The sequence below is a fragment of the Pinus tabuliformis genome, chromosome 9 (genome assembly GCF_031772625.1).
Source record: "Pinus tabuliformis cultivar Carrire ecotype Pingquan chromosome 9, CPIR1, whole genome shotgun sequence".
NCBI lineage: Eukaryota > Viridiplantae > Streptophyta > Pinopsida > Pinales > Pinaceae > Pinus > Pinus tabuliformis.
In genome coordinates, this window is record NC_142307.1 from 1,418,964,281 (window position 1) to 1,418,977,937 (window position 13,657).

A 13,657-nucleotide genomic window follows, 5' to 3' on the forward strand; every position below is an offset into this window, starting at 1 on the left:
CCCAATCTGATGTTGGATCAATATCTTCCAACACAATGGGATCTATATCAGGCCTTTTGTTCAACAATTGGTTGTGTCTGATCCGAAGCTTGTATTGGACATGGACTAGATCATTTAACCATTTTTGTTCCAAACAGTTTCTCTTCTTCGTGTGAATCCTCTCAAAGACAAACCAACTGCGCTCACACCCAGTAGCACTACATTTGACTCAAAATACAGATTGCAAACTTCTGCAATTGAGGACAATGGCTACCAAATGCTTCCAACCATTGTGCTGCAAAACACATAGTTGTGTAATGAGTTAGCTCAACAAATTATATCCAACTTTCAAATTATAAACAGTTTAACAAAATAAGAATTTGAAAATTGAAATTGTTTGTTTACCTGTCTCATCTGCTTCCCTTATAATCCTTGCTAGATTTTTGCCAAAAGTACCTTTGGTTTTGTGTTTTTCTTCTAACATTTTACCAGCAAGAACATAGTTAGAGGCATTATCTGTGATGATTTGAACAACACTAGCCACCCCCACCTCTTCAACAACCTCATCCAAAAGTTGAAACAAGAAGTGTGCATCTTTCACCTTATCAGATGCATTAACTGATTTTAGAAACATGGTTCCCTGTGGGCAAACAATAAGAAAGTTTATGACAGTATGGTTCCTTTGATCAGTCCATCCATCTGACATGATGGTACATCCTGTTTTTGCCCATGAGCTTTTGAAATCTTTCAAATACTCATCAATAGAGGAAGCTTCTTTTTGCAAAAGAGATCCCCTTAACTCATGCATAGTAGGGCCTTTGAAGCCCTTTCCAGCAGCGAATATGGCATCAAACATAGGTTCATAATATGGTGAACGAGAAGCATTGAAGGGGATATCAATATCATACCACCATCTAGCTATATAATCACAGGCAGCCTCTCTCAATTCTTTCTTCCAATGGTCATCTAAAGTGGGTTGCATATGACTTCTATTAGCTTGAGGACCATGTGCACTATCAGAGGGAGAGGAGGGTGTGAAATAACTTTTGATATCACCCTTCTTTTTCATTTTACCCTTACCCTTTTCTTGAATAGACTCCAAAGAGGGAGGAACATAGCGAAAGGGGTTGGATGCATCAATGCAAGGGATAGGTGAAGAGCCCTCATAATCAAAATTGGGGTTGGCAACCATCATTTGTTGTATGCTACTCTTCCTCCCAATTTCAGCCTCTATTTCTTTTTGCCTAACTTTTTCTTGCTCAAACTTCTCAAAGTTATCTAGCAACTCCTTCCTAATCTCCCCAATTTGTGTTGATGGTGCTTCACATGGAGTAATTTGGCCTCTAACACCAGCCAAGTGTTGTTTCAACCTATGAATGCCCCCTCCACCCCCTTTAATTTTTCTATGTCAAAATTTGCAATGCACTTGATTATCAAGTATTTCAGCATATGCCCAAGCAAAATATTTCATTCTAAGAGCCATTTTTTTATATTTGGACTTGGAAATGAAACGAAATAATCTGAAAATGAAAACAAACAAAAAACAATGCTTCAATGTTCATTTCTTTTACAAAAAGACTATTTTCAATTTCCAAATTTGCACAAAAAAAGCAAGCAAAAACAAATTTTAGAAGTGAAAAAAAAAATACCTCTAGGCACAAACTGCCTCCACAACACTGCTCCAACAAACCAACTCCTCAATGCTACTCCAATGGTTGCCCAATAAGCTCCTCACTACTGCTCCAATGATTGCTCAAGACTCCTCACTACAGCTCCAAAAACAAACTCCACAACTCCTCACAAATTCTCACACAAATGCAATGAGATAGGTGTGAGGAAATGGCCTTCAAGATAACCTAAAACCAAATTATAATCAAGTTTGGGGTCCTTTTCCCCCCAAAAGGCAACGTTGGGCGTGTTTGGGCGTCGTTAGACAAACTAGCTAGTTTAACTTGGGCTCGGCTGAGCCGGCCGATTTGTTACTGAACCGCCTGAGTCGGTGACCAGCTCGGTAACAAACCAGCCACCGAACCGGTTTTTCTGCTCAGCCGGACCGGCCAAGGGTATGGCTCGGTCAACTCAGCCAAACTCGAGCCAGCTCGACCGATCTTTAAAACACTGATTAGGAGGGTCTTGAAGATACCACACCAAAACTATGCCAATAGGGTATGCCCTATACAATGAAGCATTATTCTAGCACCCACTGAAGAAGATATAAGATGTAAGAGAAAACCGCAATGTATGAGACAACAAATTATTCAAGAGGAAGAAACTCCACACATGATGATGAAACCCTCCCAATAGGGTAGACATACTCTTCTCTCTTGACCCTACAAAGCAATTTCTAGCAACTATATAACCATAACCAACAATAAGACAAGTGGTAGTCATACCACATGTACATGTCTCCAACAAGAATGCTCAATGGCAGTAGAACATCTCCATTGAAGAGAGTATAAGACCATGGCATACTCCAAAGTCCTCCATAAAATCCTCCAAGGGAAGTTGCTCCATCAATAGATCCTCAAGAAATGTGCAAACAATAACCTCCAAGTCATATGTGATGTGAAATGGTCCCTCGCAACAATTTTGAAAACACCACAACATCAATATTTTTCAACCACAATTGCGAAGTCTCGTTGCCACTTTGTAGCTAATGGCATTGATCTTGTTGAAATATGAACACTCCGTCAAAAGATGCTCCTGAAGCTAGGATGCCCTCCAAATACACAATGAAATGAAACCTTAGATCTCTGCTTTGGAACAATGTGGAAAAAGTCGAAGTCAAGATTAAATCGGCAAGGGTCCAAAAGTTGAAAAACTCATTGAAGTCGGGAGTTTTTTGAAAAAGTCAGCAAAAATTAAAAAAACACAAAAATATTCATTTATTTTTATTTTTTTAACATCTAGAGTATCCACAGTCCATTAGGGCTTGTAGTCTGCAACATCAGATATGCAATCTAACCAATGAGAAATAGACAAGAACAAACATATAGCTTACTTGTTGAAGTATCCCATCTAGATCAACACTTTCTGCATTTTTTTGTCCTTGACACCTGGCAGGTCCTTTGCCTCATTTGCCATCAATTTCTCACTGAGTATTTGTTGCTCCAAAATACACAATATAGTCAGCCCTAACTAGATCTACTTCTCAAGTGGATTTGACCACCAAATCACTATACAATCAGCGTCAAAGTATATCATCAACTCACAATGGTTTGGCCCTTCCAAGGCATTGAATACTAGTTGTCCAAAACCCTTATTGTTTAGCCTCCTCACAGCAAATTTGCCTCGTCAAATTCATTGTATAACAGCTCTAACAGTAGTGGCAACTCATAGTAATTTTTCTTATCAAATCACTATATGATAGCCGTTAAACACCACTGTCATATCCCACATTCAGCAAAGTTGGACGACTTTTTCGGTCAACTCCCGATAAAAATCGGGCATATAACGAATAAATCGCGATTTTTTCGTTTCTGAAAAAAGTCTGCAAAAAATTGGAGGATTAAATTGTTTTGTTGAAAAAATTGCAATTTTAGGATTTAATCCCGATTTTTTGCAGACCTTTTACACACTGCTTTGGAACCTCATAGATCTCCTCTAATGTGAAAACGCCCTCATCAATGGCATGGAAAAGAGCGCAATGACCAAGTAAAACCCTTCAAGAGTAGACAAGTGTGAAATTATGAGTGAGACGCCCTTCTCCATTTATAAATAAAAGTACAACAAAGCCTCCAAAGTGAGACATCCTCAACAATAAGCATAGAATTGTGCGCAATAAGGCTCAAAGAAAGGTGGACGTCTTCCTCCATGAGGGTTTGAATCAAGTCAAAACCCTAAATATCACAAGTGTGAGATCCCGAAGTGAAACATCCCATCAAATAGACATGGAAGTGTGTGCCAAACGGCCTCAAATGGTGGGCATCCTCCTTAATTCAAGTGCCAAGCAAGTGGATCCATGAAACAAGGCATCAAGTATTTCTAGAATGTCATCAATGCTCATCTAACTCCATGAAGAAAGAAGGTAGCCCCTCATCAACCAATAAAATAGGACTATGCCTCAACACGTGTGCAAGATCTTCCTCCAAGGGTGCCACATATGCACAATAATGTACAAGAAGGTGCGCAAGATGGCCTCATAAGGTGGAGCACACAACAATAAGGCATAAAAAACCACTGAAGCTCAAGGTCCAATATGTAAAAACCCTCCATAAGTTTTCCAAGGGCTATATCCATAAAACAAGTATCCATCTATAATGGAATAATGTGCAACATGCAAGATCCAAAACAAGCCATGTATCACCATCAATTCATATGCCAAATCATCCAAATGATTAACTGATTCATCAAGAAGGGGAATGACCTCACCATAGTCATGATAAGTGTGTATATGCCTCCAAATATGTGCCAAGGATGGGGAGCACTCCATATAGAACCATGATCCACCTCATCATAAAGCAATTTATGAAGAATTTCAACCCCCACTCCATTATCAGTTTTCCTTATCACTCCATGCATTTAGTTTTAAATCCAAGCATGATAAAAATTCTAAAAACTGAGAATAATAATATTTTCTGAAAACACAAATTTAGAGATTTTGCAACTGCAGAAATTTCAGAAATAAAACACAGTAAAATTATGGCAGCCACACATAGAAAATAACACAGTGATTTTTGGTCAATGTGACCCTAGAAAAACCCCCCAAAACTCTTGGGGAAAACCATTTTGAGAGATCTTCTTTATTCTTGAAAATGCTTTTACAGGGAAACTGAAATACACAGTAAAAATTCCAGCGACCACAAATTACAACTTATCTCGATTTCCGTGCTTGAACTCCACCTCGAAAATTGTGCCAATCAGCAAACAACCAAAACATAAATTTTTACAGCAATAAAACAGCGTTAATGTTGTGCGGCTTCCCTCGAAAAATGTGCCCATAACTTGTTGTACAGAGTATACGAACTGTATGGATTTTAGCAGTATGGCTGCCTCGAAACTCGTGCCCAAATTTGCCTCAAAATTCATTCCCTTGTTGTTGTCCCTCTTCCTCAATTTTTGTGTTGTCCCTCTTCCTCAATTTTTGTGCCTTTCTCCTACTGTACGGTTTTGCCATGGGATGCGTGCCAATAAATGTTGCTGCCTAGATTTGCTGAAATATCTTCTTGTTGCTCTCCTTCACTTCCTCACTGCTCAGAAATATTCTCCTTGCTCTCTCTTCTCTTTATTTCAAATGCTCATGAAAGAATGAATGATTTTTTCCTCCTCCTCCTCTTATTCTCTAAATGAGCTTTTGGGTTACCCTAAGATCTAATGGCTGAAATTCATTTAGATCTAGAGATAAGAATAAATGTGCATTTAATTCTCACTTTCTATTTTTTAACTCACCCACTTAGCATTTTATTTCCATAGTCATTTTTTCACTTTCTAATTCTTCATTGACTTTAATAAAGTCACCTTTAAATTAGAATGTAACTTTACCACTTATAAAGTCACTTTTAAATTAGAATGTAACTTTACCACTCATAAAGTCACTTTTAAATTAAATTGACTTTACCACTTATAAAGTCACTTTAGGAGAAAAGTAAAAAATAAATTTGAACACTTTTCCCTAGGCCAAAGATCAAAGCCTTAGGGAACCACTTGTCCTCTGGTACCCAAATTTTAACACTCCCTCTTACCGAGGAAAGTGTTCTTCACCACTCCCATCTTGTCTCTGAAGTAGACGTACTTGCCCCGTGGTAAGGCTTTGGTGAAAATGTCTGCTACCTGCTCATTTGTGGAAATGTACTCAAGCTTGACAGCTCCCTTTTGAACATAGTCTCTAATGAAGTGATACTTGATCTCAATATGCTTTGACCTGTCATGAAAAACTGGACTCTCCGTGAGTTTTATGCAACTCTAATTATCACAGTAAATTACTGAAGGTCCCAATGCCTTACAAAATAGACCAAACAACATCTTGTGAAGCCATATGGCCTCACAACTAGCCAAATTAGTAGCCATATACTCTACCTCAATTGAGCTCAATGCAACTGACTGTTGTTTCCAGCTGATCCACGACACAACTGCCGAACCCGGAAGTACTCTTCCTATCTGAAGCACAACCTTCCCAGTCTGAATCCGTGTACCCTGCCAGTCTCACTCCATCACCTTTTCTATAATCCAACCAAAATCCAAAGTCCCCTGCAAGTAACGAAGAATGTGTTTTGTAGCCACCCAGTGCACTCTCTTGGGCTCACACATGAACTGACTCATAGTGTTAACTACAAAATATATATCTAGTCGACTATTGACCAAATACATCAAACAACTAATCAGCTGTCTGCATAGAGTAGGATCCACCAACTCAGAATCAGAAGCGTGAAGCTTCTTCCAGTTAGTGATCATAGGTGTAGACATGGGTTTGCAGTCCTCCATGTGAAATCTGCAAAGAATATCCACACTGTACTTCCCTTGCCCCAAGAAGAAATGCCCCTCCTCCTGCCACACCTCCAATCCTAGAAAATAATGCATCAAGCCGATATCCTACATCTCAAACTTTGAAGCAAAATCTCTCTTGCAGCCCTCAATGAGTCTCTCTGCACCAATGATGATCAAGTCATCAACATACAACACCAGAATGAGAGGCTCCTCACCCACCACAATGAAGTATAGGTTCGGATCAGCCTCACTCTTTGTGAAACCCAACTGCTGCAAGTATGTATCAATCCTCGAGTACCAAGCTCTGGGAGCTTGCTTCAGGCCATAGAGTGCCTTTTTCAATCTGCATACATGGGACTCCTTCCCATGCACCTCAAAGCCCTGCAACTGCTCAATATAAACCTCCTCCTGAATGAAGCCATTGAGAAATGTGGTCTTCACATCCATCTGGTGGATCTTCCAACCCATATTTGTTGCAATCGATATAATGGAGCAAATAGATGTATACCAAGCTACGGGAGCGAAGGTCTCCTCATAGTCAACTCCCTCTACCTGTGACAACCCTCTCACCACAAATCGAGCCTTAAACTTCTCGATGTTGCCATCTGCAGCATGCTTTATCTTGTAAAGTCATCTGGAAGTAACAATTGATTTACCTTCAAGCCTCGGCACTACCACCCAAACATCGTTCTTCATAATAGAAGAATACGCCTCCATCATGGCCTCTCTCCAGACCTGCTAGTTGGTTGCCTCCTCGTAACTAGAAGGCTCGGAGTCAACAATGCTTGTTGCCAATGCCATGTAACTACAGAACCACTCAGGTGGTTTACTCTCTCTAACCTATCTTTTTGGCCCAGCAACTGATGTGGCCTCGCGCAAGGTATCTTGAAGCCACTTGGGCTTCCTCTTCCCTGAGCATACTTCTCCCACCAGAGTGAAAGAATCCTCATCATCATCAGAAGCATGAACTCCTGAAGGCCTGCCAACTGACCTCATCCCTGAATTTGTGCCTATAGATGCTGAAGTACCGTGCGAATTGTCCATTAGTGGACTATCCTGTGAACTGCTCTGCGGACTGCACTGCATGCTTCCCAAAGAACCACCCACTTGACTCTGAGAGCCACTGCTCACTGATGGACCTAACATTGTAATCGATGTACCTCCTGATCCCTGACCACTAGATCCCTGTGACTGACTCAGCTGCTCCTAAGGGTCTGGTGACTCTCGATACTCTAATTCCCGTGACCTCCTGAAAGCTCTCTCCTCCTCGAACTTCACATCCTACTTGACAACCACTTTCCTCTGCGCAGGAATATAAATCTGATAAGCTTTTGAGGTCTCGCTATAACCCACAAAGATTCCCTTGTCTACAGTGGCTCTAGCTTGGTCCTGTTCTCCTTGGGGACACAAGAATATGTAAGGCACCCCAAGATATGAAAGTGTCCAACATCAGGCTTCTTCCCAGAAAAACCCTCCTCCGGAGTCACATTCCCCAAGGCACGATGTGCACTCCTGTTCTCCAAGTACACAGCAGTGTTGCAGGCCTCTGCCCACAAAAATAAAGGTAACCCATGATCATGAAGCATGGCTTTGGCGGCCCTTGTAATGGATCTGTTCTTCCTCTCTGCAACCCCATTCTCCTGGGGGTAGTAAGGAGCTGTGAACTCCCTCCTAATGCCTGCCTCAGCAAAAAAAATCAACAAACTCACCAAGAGTATACTCCCCTCCATTGTCCGACCTCAGGACCTTGATCTTCCTACCTGTCTGGGTCTCCACAAGAGCTTTGAACTCTTGAAACCGCTTGAAGACCTCACTCTTGGTCTTCAAGAAATAAATCCAGGTCTTCCTGGAGTGGTCATCAATGAATAAAACATAGTACTCATAGCCACTCAAGATACATGGGACATCCGACCACTCACATCGGTATGAATCAAGTCAAGGATCCTTATCGCTCTGCTGTCACTGCTGGGAAAAGGGTATCAGGCAAACTTCCCCATAGCACATCCTCTACATACATCAAGGTGATCAGAACTAAAAATCTGGCACACCAGTTGTGATCTCCTGCAATGTACTCAAGGCCCCATGATACATGTGACCCATCCTGCGGTGCAAAATCTCACACAACTCTGAACTGCTAGATCTGTTGTCGGTCCTATCTTGGGTGTTGCTACTCAATGCCATTAGGGGTTGGAATGAGAACTTGTACACCTTGGCATGGCGCACACCAATCTCTCTAGCTGAAGAAGCTGGAGTTCCCCTAGGATATATAAGCACCTGCCCTCTCCTGAACAACACATCATACCCTCTGTCCTCAAGTGCTGAGATGGATATCAGGTTCTTCATTCCAGGCACATATAGAACATCTAACACTTTCAAGGGAGGTTTGCGAAGACCATTCAAAGCAATCCTCGCCAACTCAGTGGGTGCAATGATCTCACCTATGGCTATCAACTCATCTCTCACTGAAGTGATATTTGTGAGTTATGTTGTAGCACTATCAGGCTTAGCCATTTTAATGGCCTTCAGTTTCTCCTTTAGGACCATTTTTCTGTTTTCATTTGAGCTCTGGTAAAGACTAGTCAAAGTTATCCACATCTCATGTGCATAAGTCTTTCCTCTCACATGAGGAATGACATAATCTTTGATTCCTTCCAGAAAAAATCTTTTTGCCTTAGCATTCTTTTTGTTAAACTCTGCCAACTGTACAGGATCAGCAAGTACTACTACTGGGTTCTGTGTGGTATTTATCATAATGCCCCAGACTTCTGCTTCCTCAAAGATGCTTTGGATTCTCTCATTCCATGCATTGTAGTTGTTCTGCCCATCCAACCTGTCTTCAACTCTCAAACCCAAAGACATGTTTCACTGTCCTACCAAACTGAAATTTTCAGATCTATGGTAAAGGTTTATGTTTTCTGTGTAAAAATTAGTTTGTTGTAATTTTCACTTTGTTGTCGCAAACTGCACTTTTCAGCCAACCAAGCCCTAATACTATGAAGAAATTTCAACCCCCACTCCGGTTATCAGTTTTCCTTATCACTCCATGCATTTAGTTTTAAATCCAGGCATGATAAAAATTCTAAAAACTGGGAATGACAATATTTTCTGGAACACAAATTTAGAGATTTCACAACTGCTGAAATTGCAGAAATAAAACACAGTAAAATTATGACGGTCACACACAGAAAATAACACAGTGATTTTTGGTCAATGTGACCCTAGAAAAACGCCATACAACTCTTGGGGAAAACCAGTTTGAGAGATCTTCTTTATTTCTAAAAATGCTTTTACAAAGAAACTGAAATACAAAGTAAAAATTCCAGCAACCAAAAATTACAACTTATCTCGATTTTTGTGCTTGAACTCCACCTCAAAAATTGTGCCAATTAGAAAACAGCCAAAACAAAAAAAATTACAACAATAAAACAACATTAAATGTTGTACAGCCTGCCTCGAAAAATGTGCCCAAAACTTGTCGTACGGACCGTACAAATTTCAACAGTACGATTGCCTCGAAATTCGTGTCCAAATATGCCTCAAAATTTGTGCCCTTGTTGTTGTCCCTCTTCCTCGATTTTTGTGTTATCTCTTCCTCGATTTCTGCACCTTTCTCCTGCAGTACGGTTTTACCTTGGGATGCATGCCAATAAATGTTGCTATCCAGATTTGTTGAAATGTCTTCTCGCCGCTCTCCTTCACTTCCTCACTGCTTAGAAATATTCTCATTGCTCTCTCTTCTCTTTCTCTCAAATGCTCATGAAAGAATAAATGAGTTGTTCCTCTTCTCTTCTCCTTTTATTCTCTAAATGACCTTTTGGGTTACCCAAAGATCTAATGGTTGAGATTCATTTAGATCTAGGGATGAGAATAAATGTGCATTTAATTCTCACTTTCTATTTTTCAACTCACCCACTTAGCCTTTTATTTCCATAGTCATTTTTTCACTTTCTAATTCTTCCTTGATTTTAATAAAGTCACCTTCAAATTAGAATGTAACTTTACCACTTATAAAGTCATTTGTAAATTAGAATGTGACTTTACTACTTATAAAGTCACTTTTAAATTAAATTGACTTTACCACTTATAAAATAACTTTATGAGAAAAGTAAAAATTTGAACACTTTTCCCTAGGCCAAAGATCAAAGCCTTAGGGAACCACTTGTCCTCTGGTACCCAAATTTTAACAATTTATGCGATAGACCAACCCATATATGTTAGGTGTTCTATCAAGGAAGCCATATATGCCTATATCGAATCATCTAGCAAATTGATGGCTAGAACATCACTTAACTAAATATAATGCTTTCTTTATGTTAAGCAAGTATACCAAACAAAGCATCATCAAGACACTCGTGACTACATCATCTTATCAACCATTAACCATATCATCAAAATCGTCAAGTGAACACTTAGACCATCCAAAGCTACATCAACATGTAAACCTATCTTTGTTATAAAAAAAATCAGAATATTGAGAAAATCACTAGTGTGGGCCTCATGCAAAATGAGGGGTGACAAATTGTACCCTACAAATCCAGATAATGAAGAAAGACTTCACAAAATAAACCTCTTGGTTTTCTATTGATAAAATTAAAGAGCTACAATGTAAGTGGAAAAACATGCATTATACCAAATTAAATAAAAACCCTAACTTAGAACTTAAGTTACTAATAGAAGTGATAAAATCCCTCCTACATAAAGGTGATTATTTGTAACAATACTGAAATATGATACCATAAATACTAAGGGCTATAACATTATTACAAATTCATGAGCTTACATAAAACATAGCTCATACACAGAGTCTGATGCCTAATAAAGATGGGTGCTTACGTACACAACAATTACCAAAAATGGCATTAATGTGAATGGACTTATGGTTATCTTTTGTACAAAAATAAACAATGGGAACAGAATTTGGACTAGCATATATGTCTACTAAATAAAAAGGATCAAGCATGTGGCTGACCAACAGAGGAAGACAGGAAATTGACTTATAACTGATAAAGCTATATAGTACAGTAATAGAATATGGATATTCAAACATTCTCCTAAATACACTCAGTCCTACATAATTTCAGCATTACCCTCCCAAACAGCCTATGTTCACTAATTAACATCAAATCTAATCAACACATCATATAACATTGAGAAACCCAAAGTGAGTCTCTGCTTGGATATCTCAGTACCAGAGGTGAGGAACTTCACCTCATTAACTAATAGAATATTTCACTTCAAATGTGATTTACAGAGTTAGATATGTACAGGAACAAAATGTTTTCAAAAAAATGACTAGTCAACCTGTGCATTAATATAATCTTCACTTTTATCAGCAAAAAAGTGGCGTGCCATAATGCTGCTACGGTCACGTATACATCGTTTGTCACCTTCTGACAAACCTAGAACTGGAAGCTGTGCTGGTCGGAAAGGAATTTCTGCTCTGCTACTGTCCACAAAAGACCGGAGGAAGCCTGATAGTACCCTTTGTGGAGCTCCTGAAAATAAAATAAAGATGCATCTCAGAAATTTAAAGGTTTTTGAAAAACTATATAAACATATTCAACAGCATTGAATGTAACTTATAAGGGAAGAAATAAGGTATTCCACCTTGCTGTTGACAAGATTGATAGTCCAGACAGAACAGTATTAGCAATTTCTGAATGTATCAGTTTCTGAGCTAAAAAATAGATGGATCTTATTTAGATCAAATTAGCTACAGAAAGAAAACTTGCATTTAAGCATCCAAAACAAGATAAAGTTTGCAAAATCAAACAATCATCCAAGCTAGAAAAGGAAGTTGAAAATGGTCATATTTTAATAAATAAATGAGCCTTCTACTGTGATGTTTCCTTCAAATGATCCTTTCCAACACTAATCAGCAAAGCATATGTTGTCTGGACATGATGGGATTACGACGGTAATGAACCCTAGTAGAGTTAATTCAAAAAATAAATTTACAGATCACATTAGGTACAGTGAAGGCTACTGAACCCATGTGATGAGACTTGGGCAAGCTAGAAGAGGAATTTGAAAAATAGCCATATTTTAATTAAAAAACAAAGCTTCTATGGTTTTGTTTCCTTCAAATGATCCTATCCATCACTACTCAGCAAAGCATACATTGTCTGGACTTGATGGGATTACCATGGTAATGAACCCTAGTAGAGTTAATTGAAAAAATAAATTTACAAATCACATTAGGTACAGTTCAGGCTATGGAACACATGTTTAGCATTGTGAATGTACTCACATATTTTATATTTCTATTTTGCACCTTTGTAATTTATATTTAGTAATTCACCTAACTCATTGCATATATTTTATAAGCGACTAGGTAAAAAAATGATCACTCCTGACGGTTAATCTTGACTGATGCCATAGCCCATAAAGGGGCACAACTGTAGTTCTGGTGGGCTACATTCAATCTGTGTGGTTGGTTTGTGAACAAACATAACACTGAAGAGATGTCTTACCTCATTTTTACATGACAAAAACAAGTAGCGAGATGCAAAGTTGCAGGGAAATAACCCACAAAAAAATCTCCCCAACTAATGAGACCCTTGGGGTTTCATAATCACAACAAATCTCATGTTTGAGTACATCTTAGGGTTTCAAAGGGATTAGTCCCAGATGATTCTCAATTAGGTTTCCCCCACCCCCAGACAAACTCCTTCCCAGCCCCAATGAAGTAGCTAGAAACTTATCCCAAGCTTCTTTCCTCTTGCATCAGATGCTAGGAGTATCACTCGCTCCTACATGCCCCCCAAGACCATACAACCAGACACCTCGGTGGATCTAGAGGACTCTAATAGGGAGCCAATGCCACTGTTTCCCTCCTCGCCATCAGCGATCAAACTCACGCATTCTTGATATCATCGACCTCCAGCCCTGGACTTATTCACTTAGTCTCCAACATCACCAGGGACCTTTGATCCGGCTATATACATGTTTATGAGGTTGTCCTATTGTTATATCCTTTCTTTACTTCATTTTATACTAGATTTAGCTTTGGCATTTTCTAGGAGTTGCGTTTACACTCGCATATTGTACTCATACTAGATGTATCCTTCAGTCCCATTGACCTACTTTTGCGGTCTTTCATTGGACATTAATAAAATAATCTTATCTTATCTTATCATAGAGCTAAGTTGCACGAAACGGGGAAACGGGTACGAGTTTCCGAAACGGGAAGCGATACGAAACGCGACCTCCCCAAATTTTGGAAACGGGGAAACGCGAATATATATATATATAT

The 13,657-nt window shown here is 39.3% G+C and overlaps 1 protein-coding gene across 1 annotated transcript in view; it reads right to left on the minus strand.

The window, feature by feature from the left end:
• PEX5 (peroxin 5) overlaps positions 1 to 13,657 on the minus strand; it is a 442,866-nt gene that overhangs the window by 348,787 nt on the left and 80,422 nt on the right. Inside the window, exon 4 of the mRNA XM_089444941.1 lies at positions 11,704 to 11,897. Within this exon, the coding sequence (XP_089301067.1) occupies positions 11,704 to 11,897 (194 nt within the window). The remainder of the gene's footprint in view (positions 1 to 11,703; positions 11,898 to 13,657) is intronic.